The sequence below is a fragment of the Antechinus flavipes genome, chromosome 2 (genome assembly GCF_016432865.1).
Source record: "Antechinus flavipes isolate AdamAnt ecotype Samford, QLD, Australia chromosome 2, AdamAnt_v2, whole genome shotgun sequence".
NCBI classification, from domain to species: domain Eukaryota; kingdom Metazoa; phylum Chordata; class Mammalia; order Dasyuromorphia; family Dasyuridae; genus Antechinus; species Antechinus flavipes.
Window position 1 is genome coordinate 347,790,992 of NC_067399.1, and position 9,473 is coordinate 347,800,464.

At 39.0% G+C, this 9,473-nt stretch overlaps 1 protein-coding gene across 1 annotated transcript; it reads left to right on the plus strand.

Moving 5' to 3' along the window:
• Positions 1–1,264: 1,264 nt before the first annotated feature.
• On the plus strand, positions 1,265–4,152 carry CRIP1 (cysteine rich protein 1). The gene is made up of 5 exons (XM_051978027.1): positions 1,265–1,419; positions 3,250–3,344; positions 3,502–3,559; positions 3,710–3,756; positions 4,043–4,152. Exons 1-4 carry the CDS (start codon positions 1,380–1,382, stop codon positions 3,748–3,750), a joined length of 234 nt encoding a protein of 77 aa, XP_051833987.1. The 5' UTR covers positions 1,265–1,379; the 3' UTR covers positions 3,751–3,756; positions 4,043–4,152.
• The last annotated feature ends 5,321 nt before the right edge of the window (positions 4,153–9,473 follow it).

Genomic DNA, 9,473 nt, shown 5'->3' on the forward strand with positions numbered 1-9,473 from the left:
TCACAACAAAAAAAACTAGATATCATCTTTTAAGAAATTATCAAAGAAAATTGATCTTAGAAAAAAGAGTAAAAGAGAAAATGAAAGAATCCACCAATCCTTCTTGAAAGTGATTCCAAAATGAAAACTCCCAGAAATATTTTAGCCAAATCCCAGAGTTCTCAGGTCAAAAAAAAAAAAATACTTCAAGCAGGCAGAAAGAAATAATTCAAATATCATGAGTCCACAGAATCACAGAAGATTTAATGGCTAACTAATTTAACATGGAAATGTTAAATGAGCAGGGTTGGGGGACTTGGGATATGATATTCCAGAGAGCAATGGAGCTAGGATTACAACAAGACTAACCTACCCCAAAAAACTGAGTATAATCCTTGGGGGAAAGGGGATGCATATTTAATAAAATAAAGGATTTTCAATCATTCTTGAAGAAAAGACTTGAGCTGAAATAGAAAATCTGACATTCAAACATATAAGACTCAAGAGAAACATAAAAAAATAAACATGAAAGAGGAATAAGGGAGTCATTAAACCGTTATAATACATAAAACTCCTAAAAACTTTATTAGGGCAATTAAAAGGCGTTTACAGAGATAGACCATGGATATGAGTTGATTATGTGGAAATGATCTTTTAAATAATGAGGCGAGAAAGAGGCAAAAACTGACAAAAGGGGGCGGGAAAAATAGAATGGAGCACATTTTTCACATGAAGAATCACTCGAGGAAGAGCTTGGAGAAGGGGTAAATGGAGTGAGGTGAGTGGCAGGCAATGCTAAACCTCAAGCTCTTACTGGAATTGGTTCAGAGTGAAGAATACACACAAACACACTGTTGTGTATAGAAACCTCTTTTACTTAATAGGCAAAGAGAAAGGTAGATAAAAAGAAAGACATAAAACAAAATCGAGGATGATAAAAGGTAGCACAGATTAAAGGAGGCGGTAGTTAGAAGCAAAACAGACAGGTTTGAATCCCGCCTGCCATTTCAATTGGCATGACCTAGAGCTCTTCACCCTCCAGGCTTGCTTTCAACACCGGTAAAATGGAGAGGCTGGATTCAAAGAATCTTGAAGATCATTTCCAGCTATGCGCCTATGATTCTGTGAATGACAATGGGCAAGGCGTAGGGAGATTTGTATTGGGAAAATTGAAGGAATGAAACCGCCAGATTGGGGGAAGGGAGACCCAGAAAAGGAAACGCTGCTGCAGGGTTGGGTGGGGCGCGGTCACGGTTGCCTGGTGGGGGAAGGGTAGAGGCGGGGAAATTAGTGGAGGAGGATGTAAGGACTTGGACTAGTGAAAAGCTGGGACATTGATAGAGCTCTGCTCAGTTTCACCAAAGTTCCTTACTGACCCTCTTCGATTCCCGCCTGCCAACATGCCCAAGTGTCCTAAGTGCGAGAAAGAAGTTTATTTTGGTGAGCAAATTTCAATCTTATATCTATCTATTCACCCTTATGTCTCGATCTTGGACTCTTCCTCTTTCCTTTTCCCCAGTTCTCCGTACTTTAACGGCATCCCAGAAGCTTCAGGACAGTAGCCCGTAGCCAACCCTAGAAGCTATGGGACTTTAGTTTACGGTACAACGGCCTCTGACCCTAGGTGCTGGTCCCCTTCACCCAAGAGATACGGGGCAATTCCTTTTCCCATTCTTCTGAGACTCTCCCTCCTCACCCATTCCGGCTACCACTCCTTTCTCGTGGGACCCTAGACACACCGCCCTGCCCCTTCTCAGAAGCCGGACATTGGACATTCTCCAAGAGCTCCTGAGAGTTCTGAATATTCCCAGGACGCTCTCCGCAGCAGATTACGTTCCCTGTATTTTCCTTGACGCGGACATCTTTTCTCCTCTCCCGCCTTTATCCCGCACACTGTCCTGGCCAGCTCCACAAGAAGACAAACCTTTGAGTTTCCTCTCTATTTCACCTCCTTCCTCTCTAGTTGGCAAGTAGAAATTTCACATGAGTATATCAGGGTTTCTATCTGGCTCCGGCTTAAACGCCAGTTCATGGCGTTACCAAGTCTGGGTTTTGAGAACCTCCATCCCCTATCCTTATACCTACCCCCCTTCTCCCCCCCCCCCCCATTTTCCCCCATTTCTAAACTCCAGAGCTTCCATGTAAACCCTTGGGCAGTTGTGGAGTTGGAGCAAACTGGGACTTGAAATGATAGAGGTGGAAATGCCTTTAACTTCTGGGAGGCTTATCTGAGTAAAAAAAAAAAATCTGGGTGTGGCAGTTGAATATGAGTCTCACTCCACGCATCAGCCTGAGTGAGTCTAATTCTGTTACCATCTCATTTGTATAAAAGTGTCTACACATGCATATGTGTGTCCCTTTATCTTTTAATGTCGTGGAACCACAGACCTTTAGAGTTAGAATGGAGACTTTGTATTGTGAGTGAACAAGTGTTTATGCGAATGGGAATACTATTATGAGTAGTCAACCTCATTACAGTTTATATGTGTTCTATCTGTTCCCATACTGGAACTTCCTCAGTTGTTTGGAGACTGCTAAGGTTCCCCTTTATGCTCTGCTCTCTGGACCTGGGATCCCCTCTTCTACCACACTGGGGCCTTTGGAGGTTTCTACAATATAGTACATCCCTCCTCCTACTTTACCACCCACCAATCTTAGTTGCCAAGGAGGTAAATGAAGTTGGAAGAAGTGAAGCGTTGAGGATCGGGCAAGAAGGATGGAAGGATGGGAACCATTCAGTCTAATGAGGAGAATTCCTCCCTTATTCCTAAGAGTACTGTCTAGAAGGAGGGATGGTGGTTGAGGAGAAGGTAAAGACATGATGAACTAGGGTCCATATTATTTGCTGTAGAAGAGGACATTTCCTCTCTTGACTTCTACTTTGCTCAGCTTCTTTCTCTGCATCTCCCACCATCTTTGTCATTTCCTGTGTCTCAGGACCTGTTTGACTCCTTCATTGGGTCTCTTTATTGCTTGACTCTGTATATGTCAGTCTCAATATTACTCTTTCTTATACTCCATCTGGCATTATTTTCTTTCGAGAATGTACTCAACTTTCCTAAAGTGTTTGGGCTCTGACTAGAATTTCTAGATAGAGAGGCAGAAGGTAGAGCCTATTGGAAAAGAAAAGAGAAACTTTGGTGAATGAGAGCCATTCCTACACCCTTTGCAGAAAGGATTAGAGTGAACATGTAGCATTTACATATGTGTCTGTAACCTGGTGAAGGGATTTTGGAAGGACCTGGGGTTACTCTCTCTGTATTTTCTCAGCTGAACGGGTGACATCTTTGGGGAAGGACTGGCATCGCCCATGCCTGAAATGTGAAAAATGTGGAAAGACTTTGACATCTGGAGGCCATGCAGAGGTAAGGAAGCCCTGGATTATATGTGAGGAGAGTCAGAAATAAGAAAGTTTTGGGTAGGCAAAAATACCATGGCTAGGGAGGATTGTCCTTGCCTCAAAAAGTGCACTCCTAAGGCTATCCTTAACATCAAATTTCCCCTTCTCTGTTTGGTCTACAGCATGAAGGGAAACCCTATTGTAACCATCCTTGCTATGCTGCCATGTTTGGGCCCAAAGGTAAAATACTCTGACAGTCAGCATTCTCTTTTCCCCACATTGTTCCCATCTTTGATATAGTCCTATTCCCCTGTCCTGCTTTCTTCCTCTTATCTTTTCTTCCCTGAGTCATCCTGTAACCCTCAATTTTTGATTGTTTTCCCCCCTCAGGCTTTGGAAGAGGAGGTGCTGAAAGTCATACCTTCAAGTAAATCTAGGTAAAAGCTCACTCCTGCCTCATTTCCTCACATTTGGGCAATATGCAAATAAAACACAAGTTAATTCCAGGTCTTTTAGTATATTCTTTACTGTTATTTTTGATACTAGTCCTCAGAGGGCTCACTTTAGAGAACAAGCTGGGGCCTGAAGGTTGTTTGGAGTGGACTAAGGATAAGTATTCGTTTAGGTGCAGGGTATAGAGGGTGGCAGGGCAGACTTTGTAGTCCAGATATAGGGATGTCAGGTATTAGAGCAAGCCTCAGTGTTGTCTCTGTTTCTTTACAGGTTCTGGGAAGCCTTTTCTTCATCTGCTGCTTCCCTTGAATCTACAGGCAAATGTCAGCTGGATTTGACCCCTTGTAATCAGTCACATCATCAATAAATCCTAAACACAATTGACTTACTTATTTGTATTATCTACTGAGGTGGAGATCTAAGATGTGGAAGGTTGAAGAACTCTAAACAAACCACTTTAATGGTCTGGAAATCAAAGAAATTTAGGATCCTTGTAAAGGATCCATCTTTATGCCTTAGCCTACCAGATTTCATTCAGTTCCTCGGGTACTAGATGATCCATAGGTCATTTTCTAGTCCAGGAGTCCTCAAACTACAGCCTGCGGGCCAGATGGGGCAGCTGAGGATGTTTATCCCGCTCACCCAGGGCTATGAAGTTTCTTTATTTAAAGGCCCACAAAACAAAGTTTTTGTTTTTACTATAGTCTGGCCCTCCAACAGTCTGAGGGACAGTGAACTGGCCCCCATTTAAAAAGTTTGAGGACCCCTGTGTCCTTCCTAAGCCTTGTTCATTGAATATTTGAATTCATGATCTCAATTTCCAGAGAAGGAATGAAAGATTGGTTTTATCTGTAATCTAATTACCATTCTGCCATTCTTCTGTAAGTAGATTTGAGATTAATGTTTTCTCTTTTCCCTTTCCCTATTTTTCTTGTTCTAAGATTTATTTATATAAGGGAAAAAAGAGCAATGTACATGATGAGGTTCATTAAAAGTAATTAATAATCAACAAGCTCTTATTAAGTGTCTACTTATGTGTTAGGCACCTTACTAGGCAATGGGACATAAAAGACAAAATGAATTTTCTAAACTGGAGAACAAAGATAATAAAGTTGTTTGAATCCAGGCCATATGAGGATTAATTGAAAGGGGTGATGGGATAGTAAGTCTAAAGAAAAAGAATATGGGATTTGGAGATTGGGAGGAAACTCCATGTTTACTATCTTTAAGTATTTGTAAGACTGAAATATCAAGGAAAGACTGGACTTGTTCTTGGCCAAAGGTCAGGACTGAGAGCAATGGGTAAAAGCTGCAAATAGAAAAACATAGCCTTGATCTTAAGAAAGCCTTCCCATATAGAACAAGTCACCTTAACAGGGAATCATTTTTCATTTATTGGAATTCTTGAAGGAAAACTGAGAGTCTGGGAATCTTGTCTTCCTGAGTTCAAGTCTGGCTTTAGTTACTAGCAATGTGATTGTGGGTAAGTCACTTAACCTCGTGATACAGAAAACTTTCAGTATTTTTGCCAAGAAAATTCTAAAATGGAATCATAAAGAGTTGGAAGTAACTAGAAATAACCTAACAACAGGCAAAACCTAGGTTGCCAGATATTCTGGTTCTTTTTTAGGTGTGAGTTGGCCTCTGAGATTTCCAATATTCCAATATTATTCTTTGCTTTTATGATTCTGAGATTGGCAGTCATCATGTGACTATTTACCTTATGCTTTCCCATTCATTTTTAAAGCAAGAAAGCCATCTAAAAGGAATTGGAATATACTACAGGAAAGCCCTAAAGAAGATCTTCAAAGACAGGATCAGTGGGCTTATCCAGTTGAGTAAAATGCAGACAGGATAATTATTTACACAATCTTGCAATTGCTTCTTTGATTTGCAATGTTACTTTTCTGGGAAGATCTTCTCAACACAAAAGTTGATCAGGGAAAGGCAAAGGTGTGATTAATTCATATTCTGTTGTAAAGCAAAAATTTTGATGGAGTAAAGAAAATTAGTTTTTATAGATTGGATAATATTGGGAATTTAAAAGGAGCAACTGAGAAAGTAGTGAAGGAAAAGTGAAGAGTTGAAAAACTTCATGGAAAAGAGAGGTACAATTTTGGAGAACTTTAATCACAATCCATGAGAAGAAAAAGAAGAAAAGAGGATTGGAGACTCCTTGCACAGTAAAAATTAATTAGAAAGCAATGAGAGGTAATAGTTTGGATTTCCTTAAGAGCAGATTATGTAAAATTAGTGATTTTCTTTAATCACATTGGCTTAATGTCATCAAAGAAATAAAGTATGGTTATTAAGGAGAATGTCATCAGTTATAGCATTTAGATAAAGCATGTGTAAGGACATAGTATATTTCGCTTCACTAAATCAAAAGAATCTGTCTGACAGGATAGTTGAGGGAGATATTTTAGAGACTAATATAGTCATATTGAAAGGCTTACATTATCAATGTGAGCATTTACATCTCAGCAATTGCAGATCAGGACTTTGTTATTTTGTGAATTGTTTAGACAAGGAAATAATGAAGAAAATGTTAATAGATGCCTATTAAAAGAAGGTTGAAAAAGAGGGAAAACATTTTACTAATATTAGCTATAAAAAAAGATTATTTTTTCAAGGAAGAGATTTGTGAACACCAGTCAGGTAGTCTGGTAGTCCAGTGGATAGATGAAGAGACTTAATTAGTCCAGGTTAATCCAAACCAGGAAACTAGAGCTCTGGGATTCAGTTCTAGTCTGTTCCCACTACCTCAAAGGGCCCTACTTTGAGTCATTTATTCAGGTCATTGGGATCCTAGAGTTTGTGGTACTGGTATTGAAGGAGTATAGCTTCTAGGACTAGCAATAATATAAGGTTCCTTAGTGCTTCTGTTCCAACAATCTGTCAATGATTCTGAAGTCTTCTGGCTTTGGAATCTGTGATCTTAGGATCTAAGGTCTCCCCATCTCTCTCCAACCTTGGAGTAGAATTGTTCTGGAAACTTGTCTGTCAATGATTTTAAATGTCTTCTGGTCTAGGAATATAATATTTCTTCCCTTAGACTTTAGGGAAGATATATTACTGATCCTGAGATACTCTAACCTTAGAATACTATTGTTCTGACATTTTGTCTGTCAATGATTCTAAAGTCTTCTGACTTTAAGGTAGTCTTAGGTCTGCTGCTCAGTGATAATCACTACTCCTCAGTTTTATCTCTAGACCATAAAATTAGTATATCAATGACAAAAAACCGAATCAAAGTTTCTCCTTTTTCTAGGTTCCTATCTAAATTCTTTGGACTTTAGCCCACTTCAGTTGGCATTACAATTACAATAAACTTTGTAATGACTTGGATGCAGGATTCAGGTCTGCAAATTCTTTTGAGACACCTAGCTACACCAAATCTTTTGGGGTCCCTTTCCAACCTCAACAGCATTAAATGGAGATTCCCACAGAAGAGTCACCTGTGCTTTGGCCATCTGCCACTTTTTGGTAATGTTGCTTACGAAATAAAAGGGATTACGATTTGGGGAAGAGGAAAGAGAAGATCATACTACCAAAAAGTACTTCACTTGTGACAGAAGAATAATATGAATAAGAATAATAATGACAATAATTTATAACTCCTGGAAACCCTTTCCTCACTCTGTCTCCTGTTTTAAGGAGGTTTTGTGAGAGTCAACCTTACTTTGAGTTACCTCATCAAGCCTGGGAAGACCAAAGAATGAGGTACAACTCCATCTGACCAGGGCTTCAGATGTGGTTACAGTTCCCTTCTGCATTGGATTCAAAGGAATACTCAGAAATTGAGGGTTTGTTTTTTGTTTGTTTGTTTTTTTTTTAACTAAAAATTCAAGTCCACTAAAACCAGTTCAGGAAAAGAAAAAAATGTAAAACCATAGCCTGAATGGTTTCCTGAGGTCTTAAAACATTTTATATCCTTATTACCTTTGGGCAAATTTTGGACTCACAACTGGATGGATTGATTATTTTGTTGATTGTATAGATTTAAGAAAGTGTTATGGAAAATGTTGATAAATAGCTAAAGAAAGGGTGGGAAAGAGGGAAACATTTTGCTATAGAAAGGTTACTTTCAAGTACTTTCAAGGAAGAAATTTGAGAAGACCAGTCAAGATCCCTAGTTGCAGGTGACTCACTGAGAATATACTCTCCAGCCACAGGACTACTCATAGGCCAAGCAGAATCCCAAGGCTAAGGATGGAGCTACAGCATTTATATATTTCTTAAGCATTTAACTTTTATAAAACGACTATTATTTCATTAGGTTTCTATCTTTTTAAAAATAAATGTGTTGTTGATGTTTTTAAGGATTTTGTCCCTAAATCCATTTTATCAAAAAGCCCTATTTTTATTATGTAATTTTGCATAGTGTAGTAGTTTTGGAGAAAGCATCTATCAAATTATAGCAGAGCTGACTGTACAAACAATACCTCCTACCCCCAATATCCAGGGACACAATTTCCAGCCCCATCCTCCACTACCTACACTTATCTCATAAGCTTGAGAAGAGGACTTAGGTTTGCAGTTTAGCTCAGTTCCTGTAGCACAATTCCACTAAGCTCCAAATCCAAAGCTTTTCTTGAGTTTGAGATCCAGATACCATGGCTTCCCAGATCTTCCCTGCTAATGCTGGTAGAAATATCTATCTTGGAATTCTGCCCCTAAAGTTCCCATGTCTTGAGTTTCCAGATCCAATGTAGATTCTATTGCCTGTCTTCATAATTGAAAAAAGACAAACCACGCAGAACAAAAGGAAACCTCAATAAAAGTAAAGTAGCCTTCCTCCTCTCATCAGATCAGTTCATAGCACTTGTGAAGAAAATTGAATCTTTACCTTCTCTAAATACTGAAAGAAAGGGAGATTGAGCCTTAAAGATACATTTCTTTCTGACCTATATAGGCAATATGAAGAGGCTACTTCCATCTGTATAGTAGAGGAATTGAGAAATGTTTCCATCTACTAATTAGCTCAAATTAAGGCAAATCAGCTATCTGCCTGCACCAAACATTACAAGTCTTTTGGGAGAAGGGAAATTACTTAAAGGTCAGCTATGATTGTGTTCAATGCAGGAAGGCAGAGGCAGCATGAAAGCCTGTTTGTTGACAGTGAAGAGCTAATTGAGGGAGCTGAGGACCTCCAGATGAACTCTGAGTTGGAGATTCAAATGCTAAATGAATTCTCCATGAGTCTTGGAGAAGAGTGTTTTTTATCCAATTGTGTCAATAGGAAAGAACTTGATACTAAAGAATGGGAGTGAAAACTTCAGGGAATAAAAGGGCAAAGGAAACAAGAGGGAGAAAACTTTTGAGACAAAATCACTAGGTTAGTTACTATTAAGAGTAAATATAATACTTTAACATATTTAACAGGTATTGGTCAACCTGCCATCTGGGGGAAGGAATGGGGGGAAGGAAGGGAAAAATTGGAACAAAAGGTTTGGCAATTGTCAATGCTGTAAAATTACCCACGCATATAACTTGTAAATAAAAAGCTATATTAAAATAATTCATTAATTAAAAAATAGGAGTAAATATAATATAGGAAGAGAATGGTGTGGTATTCTTTTTCTTTTTTATAAAATATAATGGTTCTCTCTGGGAGCAGGTTTGTTCTTCAGCCTCCAGCCAGCACAAAGGTGGAAAATGGAATGAATCTCTCTTGCCTCCGGGAGAGGGCTTCTGGCTC